We start from the raw sequence: 20340 nt of genomic DNA on the forward strand, positions 1-20340 counted from the left end.
GGTCTTCGCCCGTAGTGCTGGTTAAAAAGCCTGGCAAGGTTAGATTGTGTATCGATTGTAGGAAAGTAAACTCGGTCACGGTAAAGGATGCATATCCCATGCCCCTTATAGACGGAATCCTGAGTAGACTACCGAAAGCAGAGTTCATCACAAGCATCGATCTAAAGGACGCGTTTTGGCAAATCCCTCTCGATCAAAAATCTCGTGATAAGACAGCGTTTACCGTGCCTGGCCGTCCCTTATACGAGTTTGTCGTCATGCCATTCGGCTTAACCAACGCACCCTGTACCTTGTCGCGACTTATGGATAAAGTCATACCAGCCCATCTACGGAATGAAATATTCATATATCTTGACGACCTCTTAGTTATATCCGATAATTTTGAGCACCATCTGGAGGTGTTGTCCCTGGTCGCATCCCAACTTTCCAAAGCCAATCTTACTATAAATGTGGAGAAAAGCAAATTTTGCCGGAAAGAAGTTAAATATTTAGGCCACGTGATTGGTGGTGGGAATATTCGCACTGATCCTGACAAAATAGCCGCCGTTAAGGACTTTCCAGCTCCCCAGTCGATCAAACAAGTTCGTCGATTTCTTGGAATGACAGGCTGGTACCACAAGTTCATCCACAATTATGAAGCTATTAGTTCACCCATATCAGATACTCTGAAATCTAAGCGCAAGTTTATTTGGACTGACGAGGCTCAGCTTGCTTTCGAGTCATTAAAGTCCCAAATGTGTTCCGCGCCAGTTCTACATAGCCCAAATTTCTCCATACCATTCTCAATACACTGTGACGCCAGTCATACCGGCGTAGGGGCAGTTCTAATGCAAGAAAACAACGAGGGCGCAGACGTACCAATTGCTTTTATGTCGAAAAAGCTTAACAAATGCCAGAGGCAGTACACTGTAACTGAAAAAGAGTGTTACGCTGCGGTTTTAGCCGTAAAAAAGTTCAGGGCATACATTGAGGGCCAAGAATTCACAATCATTACAGATCATGCCTCCTTAAAGTGGCTAATGTCGCAGGCTGATCTTAGCTCCCGATTGGCTCGCTGGTCCTTAAAGTTGCAGGGATTTGAATTTAAAATCTTACACCGAAAAGGGAGTGATAACATAGTCCCCGATGCCTTGTCCCGTACGCACTCAGAAGACTTGTCCTTCTTGGCAATTGATAGCATGTTGGTCGACCCTGATTCTCCTGAGTTCAAATCACCAGAATATCAGTCAATTAAAGAGAAGATTAGGTTGAACAGTTCCCGATTGCCTGATCTGAAAATCAAAGATGAACGCATCTTTCGGCGTGCGGAACATGCCGATGGAACCAAGATCACAGACGATTCCTGCTGGAAACTTTGGATACCCCCATCCCTTGTAAAACCCGTCCTCAAAGCTGCCCATGAGGATCCCTTGTGTGCCCACAGTGGGATAAATAAAACCCTTGAAAGACTCAGGCGATCTTATTATTGGCCAAACTTAGCGGTGGATGTCAAAGAACTCATAAATAATTGCCATATCTGTAAAACCACGAAGCATCCAAATCAACCCTTAAAGCCACCAATGGGAAATACGGGCTTACCTTCTCGATTCTTTCAAAAATTATTTGTAGACTTTTTAGGACCTTATCCGAGAAGCAAGTCAGGAAATATTGGCATCTTTGTCGTGTTAGACCATCTGTCAAAATTTCCATTTTTGAAGCCCGTACGAAAATTTACAGCAGATTCCATAAAACGCTTCCTGGAAGAAGACCTCTTTCACTGTTTCGGGGTCCCCGAAACCATCGTAAGCGATAATGGGGTCCAATTTAAATCTCACACTTTTAACTCCTTGCTTGACAAATATAATATCTCTCATGTCTATACTGGCTTTTATTCTCCTCAAGCCAATGCTTCGGAGAGAGTAAATAGATCCGTTCTGGCGGCCATAAAAAGTTATGTTGACCCGGATCAACGTAATTGGGATGAGAAATTAAGCAGCATTTGCTGTGCACTTCGGTCTAGCCATCATTTAGCCATAAGCACTACCCCGTATCGGCTTGCTTTTGGACAGCATATGGTAACCGATGCCAGTAGCTATAAACTGATGCGTAACCTAGACATGTTAGAAGATCGCGGTGTCCAATTTTCGCGAGAAGATTCCTTCGACATAATTCGCAGCAAAGCAAAAGGCTCTATACAGGCCCAGCACTTCCGAAATGCCAGATCCTATAACTTACGAACGAGACAAATTTCCTATAGGGATGGACAGGAAGTATATAGACGTAACTTTCAGCAAAGCAATTTCGCTAAGGGCTTTAGCGCAAAGTTAGCACCAACCTTTATAAAGTCCCGAGTGCGCAGGAAGCTAGGAAACTGCTATTACGAACTTGAAGATCTTCAAGGCCGCCTTGTAGGCAAATTTCATACCAAGGATATAAAACCTTGACATGAATTGTTACAAGCGCGGATCCCACTTTGGGTGTCCCACCCCAAGCGAGATTTAAGTGGGGGGGATTATGTAGTGCGCTTGTTGTAAGAAAAAATTGTTTGCATCGACGTCTTAATTTTCCCTAAAATTATGCTACGCGAATAGGCTAAGTCTTCTGTTGGGTCCAAGAAAGCTAAGCTTTTAACACGCCATCTACTGGGTGCGCTTCGTCACCGTGGGCTGCCCATATTATTTTGTTTGGCTGACGTTTTAATCGGCCTCCTCCTCCCACTGTCATTTTGACAAATCGATAAAGAAAAAGGGAAGAACGAGGGGATGAGGCCTTGATTTCCGGGAGAAGCAGCTGTCTCTCTCCTCGTGGTATCCGAACAGTACGGACGTACTTATCCAGCTCAAAAAAAAAAAAAAAAATTTATAAAAGGTAAAAATCAAATAAAAGTTCTTGGGAGACCAGCACGATCCGCCGGCCTTTCGGAAGAAAGACCCCATCCACCCAGACGAGAAACCAATCCCCGATCCACGGTGCAGAGGATGGTGCGAATTTTCTGACGATCGCCCCAAAGCGGGCCACCGTAGAGTTGGGAAGCTCCACCCAACGCCCCAACGCCCTCCGCCAACGCGGTCCACCGTAGAGTTGGGAAGCTCCACCTAAAGCCCCAACGCCATCCACCACAGCGAGCCCTTCAGCAGTTCCCGAGCTTCAGCGCCGACAGAGAGCGGCCCCTCAGCCGTTTCCGAGCTTTAGCGCCGGCAGCAGCGAGCTCTTCGCCGCCCCAACGCGAGCCGTCGCGACCGAGAGTGAGCCATCCAGCCACCGGGCCAAGAGCCTTAAACAAAAAGTGCCAAGTGATCTTCCTTGCCAGGAATAACCAGACCCGTCCAAGGAAAAAGAGACCCTGACCCGAATTTTTTTTGTCACCGTGCTTCGCCCTAACCTAAAAGCCAGATCATGACATGTGAAGGTTAAATGTATTAAATAAACCCCAACGGAACGGGCAGAACTCGTATGATGCTCTTGTGGCCCATTGTGCGTTTATTCCCAAAGAACTTATGTGCGCTTGTTAGGCCGTTGACCCCTTTGTGCATATAAAACGAAACCAGCTGCTTGGAGCTTTTTCCGTGCGCCCACACCTTGGTCTATGGATCAAGACCTACCCCAACGAATCTAAATAAACGAATAAATATTGAATAAAGTATAAAATATAGAAGTTAAAGATGGAATAATTTGATTTATGAACTATATATGCTCAAAAAAAAAAAAGCCCTAAACAAAAAGAAAAAGAAGATCAAGATAATCTGGTGTTAGCCGTGGTCATGCGTGTGCATGTGTGTGTGCTCTCTCTCTAAAACTTACAGGTATTCCCCTCGCCGAAAGATCTTTTGGACGTGGCCGGAACATGAAAGTACGTAAGTGAACAAACTCCCAGTTAACGTTTATAAACTTTTAACATAAAGAGACAAAAGAAAAAACCATACATGAGCCCGGTCGCCCGTAGTCTTTGATTTTTCCCTAAATTATGTTGGAGTTTTTTTTTTGTTGTAAAGAGGCCTTAAGCCCACGCAAAGCTCAAGAGCTTTGGAAGCTGTAAGCGCAGATCAGCGGCAGCAGGTGCTTCACACCTATGCGACGGTGATTAGTTACCCTTACTTCTGCATTAATACAAAAATACCGAAAATGAAGAAATCTTAAATTACAAAAGTTCCTACTTAAATATTCATTATTATTGTTATTATTCGTTAAATTATTCCCAGTACCCTACCACCTGATTTAGAGAACATATATTTTATTCCTATTATTTAAAATTATTATTCCTATAGTTTTAATTCTCTTATTGCCCTAGCTTATACTCACCCCATAACTATATATCATTTTCCTTCTACCCATGTATTTAGCTTTAGGCACTATCGATAAAAATAAATATTGTTAAAGATTTGGAAATGAATTGTTAGAAGATTTTTGTTTAGGAGCCATGCAGGGATCGATGAGGGAGAGTGAGGTATGACCCCCGGCGAGAAAAGGGATCATCCATAAGCCATATTTTCTTCGGAATTAGGATGATCAAGGTTGGGAGGGCCATGGCTGTTGCATCCAACACCAGCACAGCTACCCGTCGGTTCGGATATGCAACGCGGAAGCCCACTTCCCTGTCCCCTTAATTCCTTTGTCCCTTCTAATTCCCCCAGCCTCCTCATCCTCCTTCCCCAACCCCCTAACACTAGTCATACGGTCATACGCAGGGTATCGCACGCGAAAAAAATAATAATAAGATAAGGTATCGACGCGAGCACGTATAGGAAAGGACCAGTATAGGAACCCCCCCATACTACCGATCATACAGCCGGAGCCAGCGCGTGCACCAGTCCTGCCCGATACACCCCCGACCAGCTCGAGTGGCACCGCCACACACAACAATCGTTGTATGTGATATGCTACACAATACAATTGCGCTTTTAGTTCCGTTTTGACTACATCTACGCAAACGCACTGCAGAACATGTGAATAACACAAAATAACGGACAAATATCAATACTGGCACAGAAGTAACCGGCTGACAAGCAACAAGTGCTCAAATTACTAGCAACATGCCAGTAGTATGAGTTATCTTATATACATAACATTTACACTGGTGAAAAAAAATGGATATATGAATTTGAGTTCGAAACAAAACAGTAACGGACGGTATAGGTGTTTTAAAGCGAACCAAATGACAAAAAAATGTTTCAACTTGAATAGCAAACAACGTACCTGGCATTGTACCACATCCATCAAACGCATCTTCCTCCCTTGGTACGCCCTTGCCTATAAATATCAGATAAAAAAACATATGGTATGGACACTTTGTTACTCCGTCATAAATTATTTGCATTCATAGCTTTGTCACTCACTCACTATCAAATATAGGCGCGCAATTTTACTATCCAGTCGATAGTTTTTTCATCGGCATATTTACGATATAGTTTGAAAATTAAATGGTATATTTTTGGGAGTCAGACCGTAAATCTCATTAGGATTTTATCACGCTGATTTTAGTCACCTTTTCTAGCTCAGATAGATATGGTGTAAAGTCACATCTTATAAAAATCCGTGAAAAGCATCGATTCCTGATCAATTTTTTCAAAAATTTCAGAAAAAAGCCATGGATAACGGACGTTTTTCACACTGGTACCACCATGGGGCCTATATGAAAAGAGCGACCAAAAAACTTTCAAACGTTTCGCCTTTGATAATTACAAGCAAATGTAGTTAATGTGCAGCAAATTTGTAGTTAGTGTGTAGATACCATGTACAACAATTATTTATGTGAAAACTTCTATTGACCTTTTTTTTAAACCTTATTTTATAAACAACCCAATGAAGATGAGAGCTGAAATCGAACCAGTCTTGTAAGAAAGTAATTCATCAATCGGATAAAACTTTGAGATCAGTGATGAGAGTCCTAGCTAGCTAGTAATATTCAACCCAATATTAAAATTGAGGAATATGATGGAATTTTGGAATGGAATAATTCGTCAATACATTTTTGGTATATTTTGAAACTGTGACGTTTATTTCGGTATATTTCTGAGGGTCAGACTGTTTATCTTATCGTCAAGTCCGCTGATAAGTGCTCTTTCCTGCGACGAAAAAATGAGTCGTAATTTCGAATGGGCTATAAAGAAGGGTATGGGCAACAGGCAAAAATAGCGGGGACGAATTGCGAGGTTCGTACGAACCCTCACCTCGCGTGTGACGATAACATACCTTGAAGGCAAAATCGGCTTCTAGTCTCTTCAAGGTATATTGGGCAAATGGGGTAGATTTCACCTTGCATACGTTGCATTTTTTGGGCCGTGTTGCCTGTTGTCAACACCCAAATTTTCCTTCCATTATGTAGCAAATGCGTAGCCACCGTGTACCGTGTAGAGTTTTTTCCTTCATAAAGGAAAAAAACGCGGAGCCGCCACTGGCCGTAGGCACAAATGTCAAAATTTTTAGAATAAAACGCTTTTGGTTCGGCTCCTGATTCCTGTTTTTTTTGTGTTAAGCACATCGATAGCAAAAAAATAAGGGAAAATAACCAGTCCTGACGCTCGTTTTTTTGGCCTAAGCAGAAAGGATACGATACGGAACGTAGGCGGTAACGGCAACATGGCAACAATTTTTTTCGCTGAACCCGAGCTGGTTATTGGCCACGGCCGAAAGGTGCTTTTCCTGAATCCGGGCGACTTGCAAATCTTCAAGGAAATCGAATTGCCACCGGATTTAACCACGTGTGGATTAAAAACGGTCGAGACAGTCCCCGCGCCTGGCCACCCGGCCAGCAGCTCAAAGCAACAGCCTGCAGCCTTGAAGGAAGCAACAGGATCTGTCAAGGTCGAGGTATCGATACAAAATGTGACCTACTCTCCAGATCGCCAACTGTTGGCTCTGACTACAGTTGGCCAGAAGGCAGTGCTGCTCTACAAAAGTCGCCCTGAGAACGCTCAGCTCCTCTCTATACGCCCACTCGCACGTGCATCAAGCGCCCTAAGGTTCTGCAGCGATGGCAGCTCCGTTCTGGTCACTGACAAAACGGGAGATTGCTATCAATACGACTGTGTTGAGGTGGATGCCTCGCCACGTTTGCTTCTGGGACATTTGAGCATTGTCTATGACGTCTTGTGGTCGGAGGACCAACAGTATATTATCACATGTGACCGCGACGACAAGATACGGGTCACCAACTATCCGGCAACGTTCGACATACACAGCTATTGCTTGGGTCACAAGGAGTTCGTGTCTGGCCTGGCCATGCTCACGGAACAGCACATCATCTCGGCCTCTGGCGACAAGACGCTGCGTGTCTGGAACTACACTTGCGGCAAGGAGCTGCTGCTTCACGAGCTTCCCGCACCAGCTGTGCGGATGCTGGTGCGTCAACTGGAGCCCGAAAAGACATATGAGGTGGCCGTGCTCTTCTATGACTATGTGGACGCGATTGGCGTGTATCGGCTGGAGCAGACAACCACAGAGAGTTGGAGCATCACCTCCACCCAACTGGTGCGTGCCGAAGCGGGCACATGGAATATATGCAATTTTGCATTGACCGATGACCGGATCTATGTGACTGGAGCAGAGAATGAACGATTAACGCTGAGGGTGTACGATAGCAGGAATGGCGAGAGGGCCTCTGGCCTGCCAGAGGGTTGGCTGAAGATGGTCTTAGACAATCTAGATGTGGCCGCATTCATGCCCGAGGACTTGTCTGTTTGGTTTAAGAAACGATTCGACAATGTCAGCGATTACTTGGAGCGCAAGAAGCGTCGCATCGAGGAGCAGAAGCAGCAAAAATGTGGATAATTTACATACTTCGTATCTTTACATAGCATTTAATTAGTTTATCGGACACAATTAACGGACTATGTTTGACAAATCTGTTACATGAACATATTATATATATATATAAATATTTATGTGTGTTTAGATGTGTGTAATTTAATCTTTATTAAAGGATCATTTGATGCCATTAGACTGGCTTATAATCTAACTTGCTTTCCAGCTTCTTGTTTTCCGATACCTTGCGCACAGCCTTCATAAAGTCCTCCTGGATGACATACTCGCGCTCAGCCCTGCAGAAAAATAATAATAATTCGATATTAGAATGACTTTTGGCTTTTGGGCGCCGGGACTCACCTGATGGCAAAGAGACCAGCCTCAGTGCACACATTCCGCAAATCGGCGCCATTAAAGTTATCCGACAACTTGACAATGGCTTCATAGTCGATCTCCCCGTGTTTGGCGATTGTCAGAGCATGAATCTTGAGAATCTCCAGTCTAAGTATGGCACACAAGCAGCAAAATATAGGTTGGTATGGCATAGCTATGGGGTATCGTTGCAAACAACTTACCGTGCCTGCTCATTGGGCAGTGGAATTTCGATTTTACGATCCAAACGACCAGGACGCAACAGGGCCGGATCGAGGGTGTCGGGGCGATTTGTGGCCATGATCATTTTCACCTGTCCCAGGGAGTCGAAGCCATCCATTTGGTTGAGAAGCTCCATCAGCGTGCGCTGGATCTCGCGATCCGCCGATGTGCCCTCAGAGAAGCGACGGCCGCCAATGGCATCGATTTCGTCCATGAATATGATGCAGGGCTGGTGATCGCGGGCATAGTTGAACATCTCTCGGATGAGCCGAGCACTTTCGCCAATATACTTGTCGACAATGGCCGAGGACACGACCTTGAGGAAGTTTGCATCCAACTGGGAGGCAACGGCACGGGCCAAGAGTGTTTTGCCCGTACCAGGCGGTCCATATAGCAGACAACCCTTGGGCGGAGTGATACCGACACGCAAGAAAAGCTCCGGATTGAGTAGGGGTAGCTCAATCACCTCGCGCAGCTCTCGAATCTGCTCGGTGAGACCACCGATGGCCGAATATGTAACATCTCCGGGATCCTCATGCGACATATTGTACACCAAGGGATCAACTTCGCGGGGCAGATAACGCATTATGGTCAGTGTGGTCATATCCAGTGCCACACGAGTGCCAGACTTCAGTTTCGCTTTGTCCAGCTGGCGCCGGCACCCGACCACATAGCGGGGCCCGTTGGTAGCCTTCACAATGACTGAAAAGTGGGAAGGAAAACTATGACGAAAAATCTTTGCACTTCAAGTATGTATGTGTAAACATTACATTTATCTTCAGTTAGCTGCTTCAGGACTTCACCCACGATTTGTCCCACACTTTGCAGCGCCTTCAGATCATTCTCCGACTTGTCATACAGTTTAGTAAGTTCCTTGATCTCATCACGTTCTGCAACAAAAGGAAACGAAATTAATGTTAAATGCTTGCTTTGCCAGAATTGGGAAAACGTCTGACAGTACTTTCTTTCAGACGCCCTTCGATTTCCTTGTGCTCCAGTAGTTTCTTTCTGTAGTCGGACAGTGCCTTAACCCGCATATTATCGGGCATCGGAGTGGCAGTCACAGTCATTTTGCAGGCAAAATATTTATACTCGTTTCAAGAAAAGGTTTTACAAAATTCGTATGGTGAATCTGCAGTTTTTGTTAGGGCTGCAAGACCATCGATGGCTTTGAAATCATGCGATGGATCGATATATTTTTCGATGATCGATGTATCGTTTGAGGGGAAAAAGTCTCAAATGCTTTGCAGAATACAGCTCCGCTCCCATATTGGAAGTGTAAAATCATTTAGTTTATTTAATTGTATACCAATTTGTAGGTTTTAAAAAAATGTATGCTAAAGATTTTCGAAAGAACATTGATGGTTTTGCATCCGTAGTGACCAACATTGGCAATCGATAACTGTTCAATAAAAATATACGGCCAAATACATACATGCACCCGAATTTAGTTCTTGGGATTGGTTTTTATCATAGATACTTTATTGCCAAAGGAAATGAGGCTTGTCCCTGCTCTCTTCAAAAGAGGTGTCGTCATCCGGAATGAGGAGAATTCTGCGTATTGCCTCGGGTTTCTTGCCTCGTATCATATCGGCCACGGTCTTGCAAGTCAAATTGTGCAGCTTCTTGATATCCAGATAGTTGGCGGCTTTTATCAAACCAAAGAGTTTGGCCTGGTCCACGCTGACGAAATTTTGTTTCCATCGGTATTCTTGATCCTCAGTGAAATCTAATTTAAAATGAAATTCGGCCCACTGTCGCACCATCCTCAAAATGTCCGAATCTATATTCTCCAACGGCACAGCGGCATCCTCATCATCCTCCCAGCTTTCAAGAATCCTCCTTATTGTGCCTGAACACCTGGTAATGCAATCGATGTCAACTTCAAAAATCATCCCATCAGAGGACTGCAGCTTTACAGTTGTCTTGTTGTCCATTCCAGAAATGAGAAGTGTAATAATTCACTGTTTTACATAATTCAGATACAGTAGTTTTGATGTCATCCGGATCCGCAGAAATAGAGGGAGAATATCGATAATTTCAGTATTTTGAGCAGTTCAGAACCTGGTCACACTGGAGAAAAATGTCGTTGAAAGGCCAATTTATGCAAAATCTGCGACGATTTCGCCTGGTTACGTTTGATGTAACGGACACGCTGCTGAAGCTTGAAGATCCCCCAAAGCAATACCAGAAGACGGCAGCCGAATGCGGAGTGACTGGCCTCGACAGGCAGCAGCTGGAGCGCTGCTTTCGACAACAGTTCAAAATCATGAGCAAAGAATATCCAAATTTTGGTCGCTCTTCACCGAATCTTGACTGGCAATCCTGGTGGCTGCAGCTGGTATCGGGTACGTTTAGGTGCGTGGATGCCAGCCTGCCGGCCGACAAGCTGGCCACGATTGGGCAACAGCTCGTACGGGTTTTTCGCACCAGCGCCGGCTGGCGGCATGTCGACGGAGCAGCCGAATTGGTCCAGAGTGTCCGCGATTCTGGCAAATGTGTGGGCATTATATCCAATTTCGATCCGTCCCTACCACAAGTACTCCAGGCCATGGGTTTTGCCGGAAAGTTCGACTTTATTCTGACCTCTTACGAGGCTGGCGTTATGAAACCCGATGCGCGCATCTTTAAGATGCCACTAGAGCGTTTGAATATTTCCCCAGACCAGGCCCTGCACATTGGCAACAAGTTCGACATGGACTATGCTGGGGCCCGCAACAGTGGCTGGAGCGGATTGCTGGTGCAGCCGAAGGAGGGAAACAAACAAGGCGACAAACACTCGTTCGCCAGCCTGGCCACCCTTTTGAAGGCCCTCGAGACCCAAGAGATTGTCTGGTGACGTGACGCAGTGATTATTCTTTCGCCTCTTTGTTTAATGCATAACTTACTGGCTGCACTTATGTTTACAAAAATTATGAAACGAAACAAAGATATATATATCTTTATGTGTGTAATGCATAATCTAAGGCTAATCTTAACATAATACGCGCATACTTAGTCACGGCTCTGCGTTGATCGAATGCTAATTGCTCGATGCGATGCGATGCCACACGAGTATTGGGGATGTGAAAAAGTCAGACTCATCTTACATGCCTAGCCTTACATGCGGATTAAGCTATTACCTGATGACTTATTGAATATCTTTGTTAATATATGTACACATTAAATGGTCCCAGCCTTGGAAGAAAATGCTGGGACAGACACACACACGGTCGTAAATACTATTGAACAGATTAAAAATAAGTTCCGACCCGAAATATATATTGGTTTTTTAGGGAATGCGTTTGGTGGTGTCCTTTCCTTTGGGTTCTACGTGGATTTTGTGGCCTTGGCGGGCATTTGGGCCTTGGCTGCTTTTAGCTGTTCGAGATTGAATTGCTTGCGTATTTCCGTCGACACCTGCCGGATGACCGCATCAGTGTTGGCCTTCAGATCCCGCTCGAGCACATCGATGTCCACGTCCTTGCTCTCCAGCCGCATCTGCATGTCCGAGTAGAAATCACAGAAAAGCACCGGCTCGTCGGAACCGTTTGGGGTGCGCGTACTGCAGTATTGGCCCCGACGATGCAGATCATCGTTACTGGACTTCGAGTCGAGAAAGCGCCGTGCACCCAGCGGCAGCTGCTGCTGTACGAGTCGCTCATGGTTCTGGGATATATGAAACTTGAGCTTCTTGAACTCTTTCACCTCGTTCTTCATGTACTTTACGTAGCTGTACATCTTTGAGGTCTTCTTCGTGAGGTTCTCCAGGCAGCTGATGAAGTTGCGCACCTGCTGGGTGCGAGGCAGGGTGCTGGGATCGAGGCGTTCGGCCTCATCGAAGTGCTGCAGGGAACGATTGAAGTCATGCTTCATGGCCAGTGCTGAAGCGAGAACCACATGATTCTCCGCCACCTTGGGGGCATGCTCGACGGCAGCGGTCAGTATTAGATCGGCATCGATCAGGCGACCCATCCGAAAGAGTATTGTGCCCAGACTGAGCAGCGGTATGTCCTTGAAGATGGGCGGGGCCAGCAATGTGGCTAGACGGGCGCAGGGTAGAGCCTCGCGAGCATTGCCCCGCATTCGCCAGTAGTAAGAGCTGAGCGTGTGGAATTTCCATGACGCCGGATGATGCTGCAGTCCGTCAACAGCAAACCGTCGCGTCAGTTCGACGGTAGCGGTCCCGATATTGGTGTCATGCTCCCGCTCCACATATGCCGAGTCCATAATCTTTGGCTGGAAGCTTTCGAGGTGGTCATAGGTGGCCGGGCCAACACTCAGCTTATGATAGTTGCTGCAGATGGGCTCTAGGGTACGTTGTTTCGTGCCAGTACTAGACTTTCCGTGCGGTTGATTCACGTCACTCTGCTCCGGAAGATTAATGCGTTTCAGTTGATCTGGTGTGATCTTCAGATAGGACATTCGCTTTTCCAGCATGTAGTAGTCCATCGCACACTTGGCCTGTTCGGCCAGGTCTTCCCCGAACCGCATGGAGAAGCGCAAATGCTCGACAATCTGTTCCCGCTTTCGCAACAGGTCCAGGTAGGAGCGCTCAACGTACTCATTGTATCGTATCTGCTCCAGGAAGGCAATTAGGTTCTGTGGCTCGCGCATGTGAAAGGGCGAGTCCAGCTTTTGGGTAATTTCGTCTTCCTTCAGCACCCAATGATTGCTGGCCGAGCAGCTGAGGAGCACATGCAGGCAGCCGACGGCCACGGCGAGCTGACAGACACGCATATTACATTGGAGTATGGTCCCACAAAGGGCGTAACTATAATCTGCACACCGGTTAACAAGAGGGCAGCACAGAGGATAATAGAAAAAACATCTAAACAAATTTGGTAAATAAACTGCGGCGATAGCCAGCCATTCTCGCGGAAGTGCCGATAGTTGCCATTCTCTTGTGATATGTACAGTATCGATAGCACTCGATTACTTCAAAAGCGTCCCTAATCACGTTCGTATTGGTGTGTGCAAAAATACAGGCTTCGTTGGATAAGTTGAAAAAAGGGTATGGGCAACAGGCCAAAATAGTCAACGCAAATTGCAAGGTTCGTACGAAACCTCACCTCGCGTGTGAGGGCAACATACCTTGAAGACTAAATCGGCTTTTTGTCTCCAAGGTATATTGGGCAAATGGGGTGGTTTTCATATTGCATGCGTTGTATTTTCTGGCTCGTTTTGCTCATTGTCCATACTTCTTTTTTTCACAGCAGTTTCCCAGCGCCTGAACGACAAAACAAGGCAGAAACAAAAAACCAATTGCCAGATGAACTTTAATTTAGTTAAAAACATTTGTGTGAAAAGCAGAATATAGCAGTGCCGAGTGAAATACGTCCCGAGGTTAGATATTATAAATTCAAGTACTAAATTGCAAAGAATACTAAATTTTATGTTTTCGGCAAACACTTTTTTCTACCAAAAGGCGACGTGCAACGCACACAATCAAAAATCTCACATACATATGTAAAACAGCGTACGCCGTGAGTTGAAGAAGTGTGTAGGTTGGTTGAAAAGTAAGCACACACACATTTATATTGCGGTTGTCCATCACCCCTAGCCCAAAACCCCTTCAATCCGACAAACACGCAGCGAGCGTGCGGACCACGAGCCCCAGGCACAAAAAATTGTTAAATACAACAGATTGAAATTTCGATAAGCAGCAAAAAGAGGTAAGTGTTGTGAGAAAAAAAAATTTATATGTGTAAAGCTGGGGGTGGAGATAGAGGCAGCAACACAGCGGCGACGACGCATTAATTGTATGTATTGGTCAGCTGGTGCTGCTGCTTCTTCCCCCAACTCCTCCTCCTGCCTTTGTGCAGAAAGAAGCAATTGCGAAATAATCACAAAACGCCGCATAAATGCAGAGAATGCAATTTTTAACCGAGTCATTGCCAAAGTAGCAAAAGAATGCACGCAAAAGCTTGTACATGATTTATGCATGTGTGTGTGGGTTGTCTGCATATTTGAACATATTCATTTGCATGTGTGTATGTTTGTATTTGCGTTTGTGTGTGTGCCCATGTGGTGTCGGCGCAAGCTTCTGGGTGTTCGTGTGTGTGCGTGTGTGTGTATGTATTTATGCGGTTTGATGTTTGTGTAATTTTGACATTTACCCATTTGTTGCAGAAACAGAACACTTTTTCGGTCGAACAACTGCAACAGCGCAAGGGCTCTCTCTCCAAGGACAGGACCCCAGCGAAGGGGCATACCCAAGCAGCAGCGCAAACTCGAAAAGCATAAGGGGGCAAAAGAGGAGAAATAGTGATACCGTCGAAACCGAGAGGCGACACCGCCTGTTTTCAGCACCATTCAAGTCCCGAATAAGATGGAAATTGAAACAGAACAAACCATCGAAGCAATGGACACCCAGGACACCCAAGAGGTCGAGATAATCACTAGCGATCTTCACCAGCAGCAACAACAGCAGCAGCAGCAGCTCCAGAATCAAAACCAACAACAGAATTCGCCACCACAGCTGCCCAAATTCAAAAATCTGATACACCCACAATTGCACGCGGTCGGTGGAGTCACCCAGCTGCCCAACGAGAACGGCAACGTGCCGCCACAACAGCTGCTGGCCGACAGCAGCTCCTCATCGTTTACCACAATGGACACAATGACGTTGGACGACGAGAACAAGGATGATCAGTTCCGTTCGGAGACCATATTCTGCTATACGGTGGATAATGTGGGACAATTGAAATCACAGCGTCTGTCGCCGCCAGTGTACGTACGGATGCTGCCATGGAAGATTATGGTCATACCGAACGACCGCGCATTGGGCTTCTTTCTGCAGTGCAACGGGGAGAATGATTCGCCCACCTGGTCGTGCAATGCCATTGCCGAATTGCGTCTCAAGTGCCACAAGGCCGAGTCTCAGCCTTTCACGCGGGCCCGCATCAAGCATTTGTTCTACTCGAAGGAGAACGACTATGGGTATTCGAACTTTATCACTTGGCAGGAGCTGCAGGATTCGGAGAAGAGCTATATACACAACAACAGCATCACCTTGGAGGTGCATGTCATAGCCGATGCCCCGCATGGCGTTCTCTGGGATTCGAAGAAGCACACCGGCTATGTGGGCCTCAAGAATCAGGGGGCCACTTGCTACATGAACTCCCTGCTGCAGACGCTCTACTTTACCAATTCGCTGCGCCTGGCCGTCTATCGCATACCCACAGAGGCCGACGATAGCACCAAATCGGTGGGCCTATCCCTGCAGCGTGTATTCCACGAGCTGCAGTTCGGCGATCGTCCGGTGGGCACCAAGAAGCTAACCAAATCCTTTGGCTGGGAGACACTCGACTCGTTCATGCAGCACGATGTCCAGGAGTTCCTACGCGTTCTGCTCGACAAGCTCGAGTCGAAAATGAAGGGCACCTGCCTCGAGGGGACCATACCGGGGCTCTTTGAGGGGAAAATGTCATCGTATATCAAATGCAAGAATGTGGACTATAACAGCACACGCTATGAGACCTTCTACGATATCCAGCTAAATATCAAAGACAAAAAGAACATTTACGAATCATTTCAGGACTATGTCGCCTCCGAAACCCTCGAGGGTGACAACAAATACGATGCTGGCGTCCATGGCTTACAGGTGAGTCTCTGCCAGTCTGCATATATTGTATAATTATATTTTTGATCCGTTTCTCATCCGTGTCTCGTTCTTTTTGTAGGAGGCCAGCAAGGGCGTCATCTTCACGTCATTCCCACCCGTTCTGCACTTGCATTTGATGCGTTTCCAATACGATCCCATTACGGACAGCTCGATTAAGTACAACGATCGTTTCGAGTTCTACGAACAAATCAATCTCGATCAATATCTGGCTGAGGGCGAGAAGACATCAGCGGACTATGTCCTTCATGCCGTGCTGGTGCATTCGGGCGACAATCATGGCGGACACTATGTGGTCTTTATCAATCCAAAGGCCGATGGGCGCTGGTTCAAGTTTGATGACGATGTGGTCTCCAGTTGCCGCAAACAGGAGGCCATTGAGCTGAATTATGGCGGCATGGATGATGAGATCTCGTTCCATGCCAAATGCAGCAATGCTTATATGCTGGTGTACATCAGGCAATCGGAACTGGATCGTGTCCTTGGCGATATACCTGAGAGTGAGATATCCAGTGATCTGGTGGAGCGTCTCGATCTGGAGAAGCGCATCGAGATGGCGCGTCGCAAGGAGCGCAGCGAGGCCAATCTGTATGTGTCGGTGCATGTCATACTCGAGGAGTACTTTGAGGGTCAACAGAAGCGTCGTCTCTTCGACTTGGAGAAGACCCATCAGCGTCCGTTTAAGCTCAAGCAGACCCAGACCGTCGACGAACTGGTCGAAATGTTCGTCAAGGGCTTTGGCGTCTCGCGCAGTCGCATGCGCATTTGGAACATGTGCACCGCCCAGACGCAAAAGTTTCTCTATTTCGACTTTGAGGCTGAGGCATCGCGCTCCATTGAACAGATACCCACATCACAGAAGCCATGGGTGATCTTCCTCGAGCTTGCCTCCCCGAACACCAGCGAACCGCTGGCGCCCTTCAATCCCAAGTCAGACGTGCTGCTCTTCCTCAAGTATTACGATGCCAAGAACAAGCGTCTCAATTATATTGGATGTACACAGCAGCCGCAGAGCCGACGCCTCATCGATCTGTGTCCGGAGGTTAACCGCAAGCTGGGCTTCGACCTGGACACCGAGCTGACCGTCTTTGATGAGTATGGCGACAAGAAGATCGCCAATCTGAATGATCCCATCGAGAGTGTGCTCTATCTGCCGCAAGACAATCTACAGGGGCAGATACTCATCTTTGAGCGTGAGACTGTTGACATGAAACTGGATCTGCCAACGGTGGAGGACTACTTTCTGGATCTGGTCTATCGCATTGAGATTATATTCAGCGACAAGTGTAATCCCAATGAACCGGACTTTGTCTTGGAATTGTCGAATCGTTATAATTACGATCAGCTAACTAATGCGGTGGCCGAGCGCCTCAATACGGATCCGCAGAAGTTGCAGTTCTTTATGTGCATCAACAGCTACAAGGAGACGGCGGGCAATGCAGTGCCCTATACATTCAAGGTATGTAGTAACGATCACCGACCTTAATCCTTTAAGTCTCTAATTTATTCATTTATTATTCATCTGTCATCTACTCAAGGGAACGGTCAAGGATCTGGTTTCGTACACCAAGCAGAGCACACCGAAGCGCATCTATTATCAGCGTCTTTCGTTGAGCATCCATGAGCTGGACAACAAGAAGCAATTCAAGTGCATTTGGGTGTCCAACGATCTGAAGGAGGAGAAGGAGCTTGTACTCTATCCAAACAAGAATGACAACGTTAAGGGGCTGCTGGAGGAGGCGGCCAAGAAGATAACCTTCATGGAGAATAGCCGCAAGAAGCTGCGCCTGATGAAGGTTAGCAATCATAAGATTGTGGCCCACTGCAAGGACGATACACCGCTGGATACGCTGCTCAAGGCGAATGACTCGTCGATCACCACCACACAGAGTGCACAGAAAATTTATCGCATCGAGGAGGTGCCCGCGGATGAGATGCAGCTGGTCGAGAATGAATATCTCTTGCCGGTTGCTCATTTCAGCAAGGAGTTGTACAACTCGTTTGGCGTACCCTTCTTCACCAAGGCGCGTCACGGTGAGTCCTATGGGGCCCTCAAGCAGCGCATCCAGAAGCGTCTGAATGTCCCGGACAAGGAGTGGGAGAACTACAAGTTCACCGTGATCAATACGGGCCTGACCACCGAGGTGAACGACAACGATGTCATCAATTTGGAGAATTTCCGCACCTCGAATAGCGGACAGTTGCCCTTCCTGGGCCTCGATCACATCAACAAGTCACGCAAGCGCAGTTCGCTGAATTTCTCCGAAAAGGCGATCAAAATTTACAATTAATTTAAACACACAACACACACAAAAAAGGGGACAAAGGAGTAGACGGATGATGGTTCTGCGACTGGGGGCGACTGGAGGCGAGCGGGGCTGGGAAGAAAATTCGACAAGACAGGAAGCTGAGACGACATCCATCGATAGCACGGCAACGTTGCCCGAGAATAGAAATTTTAAGCAAACCTAGAAGCTATCCAGCTCAAAGCCACAAGTGTCCCAAAAATTGTATGCCCCTTAAAAGCAAGCACCCTTAACCCTTCTCCCCCTGAACCCAAACTTGAAATTGACGAGAATTTTTTTTTTTTTTCAATAATATATCTAAGTCATCAAATGTATTCATTAATCGTCTCCGGTCAATTTGTAATGTGTTTGTGCGGCCAGTCCTACCCCAGAGCATGTCTGTCTGCGCACCGATCCGGCCCCAGCCCAGGCAACGGCACGAAGTCCATGAGGAAAAAAAGGTTTATAAATTTACTGACTTATTGCGCTTGCATTAGTGACTTCAAAATCTAGGCTAAGGCTTTCAAAGAATGTTTATTATTATTTTTTTTTTTTTTTCCTAAATACGATATTCCTAACGGCGGTAATTTAATTTGAAAACTGGATTGTATCGAATCAAAATTGGAGTCTCGTATCCGATTGATTCGTTTGAAATGCCGGCATACCTTGGTACATTGTAAATATAAGCGTTTTCTTGTGCGTTTCGTCCGCCTCGATCACATCAACAAGTCACGCAAGCGCAGTTCGCTGAATTTCTCCGAAAAGGCGATCAAAATTTACAATTAATTCAAACACACAACACACACAAAAAAGGGGACAAAGGAGTAGACGGATGATGGTTCTGCGAGTGTATGCGACTGGGGGAAGACAAGACAGGAAGCTGAGACGACATCCATCGATAGCACGGCAACGTTGCCCGAGAATAGAAATTTTAAGCAAACCTAGAAGCTATCCAGCTCAAAGCCACAAGTGTCCCAAAAATTGTATGCCCCTTAAAAGCAAGCACCCTTAACCCTCCTCCCCCTGAACACAAACTTGAAATTGACGAGAATTTTTTTTTTTAAATAATATTATATCTAAGTCATCTAATGTATTCATTAATCGTCTCTGGTCAATTTGTAATGTGTTTGTGCGGCCAGTCCTACCCCAGAGCATGTCTGTCTGCGCACCGATCCGGCCCCAGCCCAGGCAACGGCACGAAGTCCATGAGGAAAAAAAGGTTTATAAATTTACTGACTTATTGCGCTTGCATTAGTGACTTCAAAATCTAGGCTAAGGCTTTCAAAGAATGTTTATTATTATTATTATTATTTTTTTTTTTTCCTAAATACGATATTCCTAACGGCGGTAATTTAATTTAAAAACTGGATTGTATCGAATCAAAATTGGAGTCTCGTATCCGATTGATTCGTTTGAAATGCCGGCATACCTTGGTACATTGTAAATATAAGCGTTTTTTTGTGCGTTTCGTCCGCCTCCCTGGGAACACAGGCAGGAAAGCAGCAAAAGAAAATTAATGAACACGCCGCACCTGACAAAGAAGAGATGAACGCGAAGAGAAGTGAAACAACAAAAGATAAAGATATACATATATACCATAGATAAGCAGTGAGAGCAACAGTGCTGGTAGGCGGCAAAAAGAGGCGCTGGTGGCACGAGAGAGAGCGAGACAGCGATAGGTAGAGTTAGATTCCAACTAACGGTAAACAACAACAACAGCAACAAAAAACCCTTGCGAAATGGAACGGGACAGAAGGATAAGCGAAGAGCAGAGAGAATAGAGAGAAGAGGAGCATATAAGATTTGTTTCAAACAATTATTTGTGATTTAAAAACATGAAATGATAAAAGTGTATTCAAAGGACTAGACAACATAATAATCTTAAATTAATAAAAACAACAAACAAACAAAAATCAAACGTATGTATCATAATATAACCAGGTTGACTGCTTTTGTTTTAATCTTTGTTAAATTATATAGCAAAGCGTGCAGTGCCGTACCCGGAGTATGAAAGAACACACAGAAAACCAACTAACAAAAATTACATCATGACCAGGCAATAGAAACACTATATATATATATATAAATATATATATATCAACAAATATTACATTATTACTATGCTATTATTTATGCAAA

The 20340-nt window shown here is 45.8% G+C and overlaps 6 protein-coding genes across 8 annotated transcripts; 3 read left to right on the forward strand and 3 right to left on the reverse strand.

Moving 5' to 3' along the window:
- Positions 1-6304: 6304 nt before the first annotated feature.
- LOC108153605 (tRNA (guanine-N(7)-)-methyltransferase non-catalytic subunit wuho) lies at positions 6305-7933 on the forward strand. Its single transcript, XM_017283704.2, has one exon. It carries the CDS (start codon positions 6556-6558, stop codon positions 7744-7746), a length of 1191 nt encoding a protein of 396 aa, XP_017139193.1. The 5' UTR covers positions 6305-6555; the 3' UTR covers positions 7747-7933.
- Positions 7866-9480, reverse strand: LOC108153601 (26S proteasome regulatory subunit 10B). The gene is made up of 5 exons (XM_017283692.2): positions 9275-9480; positions 9084-9203; positions 8295-9015; positions 8080-8220; positions 7866-8015 (listed from the first exon to the last, which is right to left on the reverse strand). Exons 1-5 carry the CDS (start codon positions 9381-9383, stop codon positions 7913-7915), a joined length of 1194 nt encoding a protein of 397 aa, XP_017139181.1. The 5' UTR covers positions 9384-9480; the 3' UTR covers positions 7866-7912.
- Positions 9481-9600: 120 nt separating this feature from the next.
- On the reverse strand, positions 9601-10337 carry LOC108153622 (S-phase kinase-associated protein 1-like). Its single transcript, XM_033386919.1, has one exon. The coding sequence runs from the start codon at positions 10248-10250 to the stop codon at positions 9795-9797; it is 456 nt and encodes a 151-aa protein (XP_033242810.1). The 5' UTR covers positions 10251-10337; the 3' UTR covers positions 9601-9794.
- Positions 10338-10373: 36 nt separating this feature from the next.
- Positions 10374-11570, forward strand: LOC108153614 (rhythmically expressed gene 2 protein). Its single transcript, XM_017283717.2, has one exon. The coding sequence runs from the start codon at positions 10397-10399 to the stop codon at positions 11150-11152; it is 756 nt and encodes a 251-aa protein (XP_017139206.1). The 5' UTR covers positions 10374-10396; the 3' UTR covers positions 11153-11570.
- Positions 11166-13191, reverse strand: LOC108153594. The gene has a single exon (XM_017283679.2). The coding sequence runs from the start codon at positions 13030-13032 to the stop codon at positions 11623-11625; it is 1410 nt and encodes a 469-aa protein (XP_017139168.1). The 5' UTR covers positions 13033-13191; the 3' UTR covers positions 11166-11622.
- Positions 13192-13508: 317 nt separating this feature from the next.
- LOC108153574 (ubiquitin carboxyl-terminal hydrolase 7) lies at positions 13509-20114 on the forward strand. 3 transcript variants are annotated; one of them, XM_033386873.1, is made up of 6 exons: positions 13509-13638; positions 13721-13967; positions 14425-15898; positions 15978-17375; positions 17455-18141; positions 18922-20114. In XM_033386873.1, the coding sequence occupies exons 3-6, from the start codon at positions 14624-14626 to the stop codon at positions 18985-18987; spliced, it is 3426 nt and encodes a 1141-aa protein (XP_033242764.1). In that variant the 5' UTR covers positions 13509-13638; positions 13721-13967; positions 14425-14623; the 3' UTR covers positions 18988-20114. The 3 variants fall into 3 exon arrangements, with proteins under 3 accessions (XP_033242764.1, XP_017139146.1, XP_033242761.1); XM_017283657.2 differs by having other exon boundaries at positions 13721-13791; positions 13856-13967; positions 17455-19565; XM_033386870.1 differs by having other exon boundaries at positions 14431-15898; positions 17455-19565.
- The last annotated feature ends 226 nt before the right edge of the window (positions 20115-20340 follow it).

This window comes from Drosophila miranda, chromosome XL, assembly GCF_003369915.1.
Source record: "Drosophila miranda strain MSH22 chromosome XL, D.miranda_PacBio2.1, whole genome shotgun sequence".
NCBI classification, from domain to species: domain Eukaryota; kingdom Metazoa; phylum Arthropoda; class Insecta; order Diptera; family Drosophilidae; genus Drosophila; species Drosophila miranda.

What these genes read in the sequence shown, in the direction of transcription:
- LOC108153622 (XM_033386919.1), bottom strand. Translation starts at nt 10,250, where the DNA reads ATGGACAACAAGACAACTGTAAAGCTGCAGTCCTCTGATGGGATGATT.
- LOC108153601 (XM_017283692.2), bottom strand. Translation starts at nt 9,383, where the DNA reads ATGACTGTGACTGCCACTCCGATGCCCGATAATATGCGGGTTAAGGCA. An exon ending in CGAAGGGCGTCTGAAAGAAA is followed by an intron (nt 9,204 to 9,274) that starts GTACTGTCAGAC and finishes CTTTTGTTGCAG; the next exon opens with AACGTGATGAGATCAAGGAA. An exon ending in GCAGCTAACTGAAGATAAAT is followed by an intron (nt 9,016 to 9,083) that starts GTAATGTTTACA and finishes CCCACTTTTCAG; the next exon opens with TCATTGTGAAGGCTACCAAC.
- LOC108153614 (XM_017283717.2), top strand. Translation starts at nt 10,397, where the DNA reads ATGTCGTTGAAAGGCCAATTTATGCAAAATCTGCGACGATTTCGCCTG.
- LOC108153594 (XM_017283679.2), bottom strand. Translation starts at nt 13,032, where the DNA reads ATGCGTGTCTGTCAGCTCGCCGTGGCCGTCGGCTGCCTGCATGTGCTC.
- LOC108153574 (XM_033386873.1), top strand. Translation starts at nt 14,624, where the DNA reads ATGGAAATTGAAACAGAACAAACCATCGAAGCAATGGACACCCAGGAC. An exon ending in CTGGCGTCCATGGCTTACAG is followed by an intron (nt 15,899 to 15,977) that starts GTGAGTCTCTGC and finishes TTCTTTTTGTAG; the next exon opens with GAGGCCAGCAAGGGCGTCAT. An exon ending in CAGTGCCCTATACATTCAAG is followed by an intron (nt 17,376 to 17,454) that starts GTATGTAGTAAC and finishes CATCTACTCAAG; the next exon opens with GGAACGGTCAAGGATCTGGT.
- LOC108153605 (XM_017283704.2), top strand. Translation starts at nt 6,556, where the DNA reads ATGGCAACAATTTTTTTCGCTGAACCCGAGCTGGTTATTGGCCACGGC.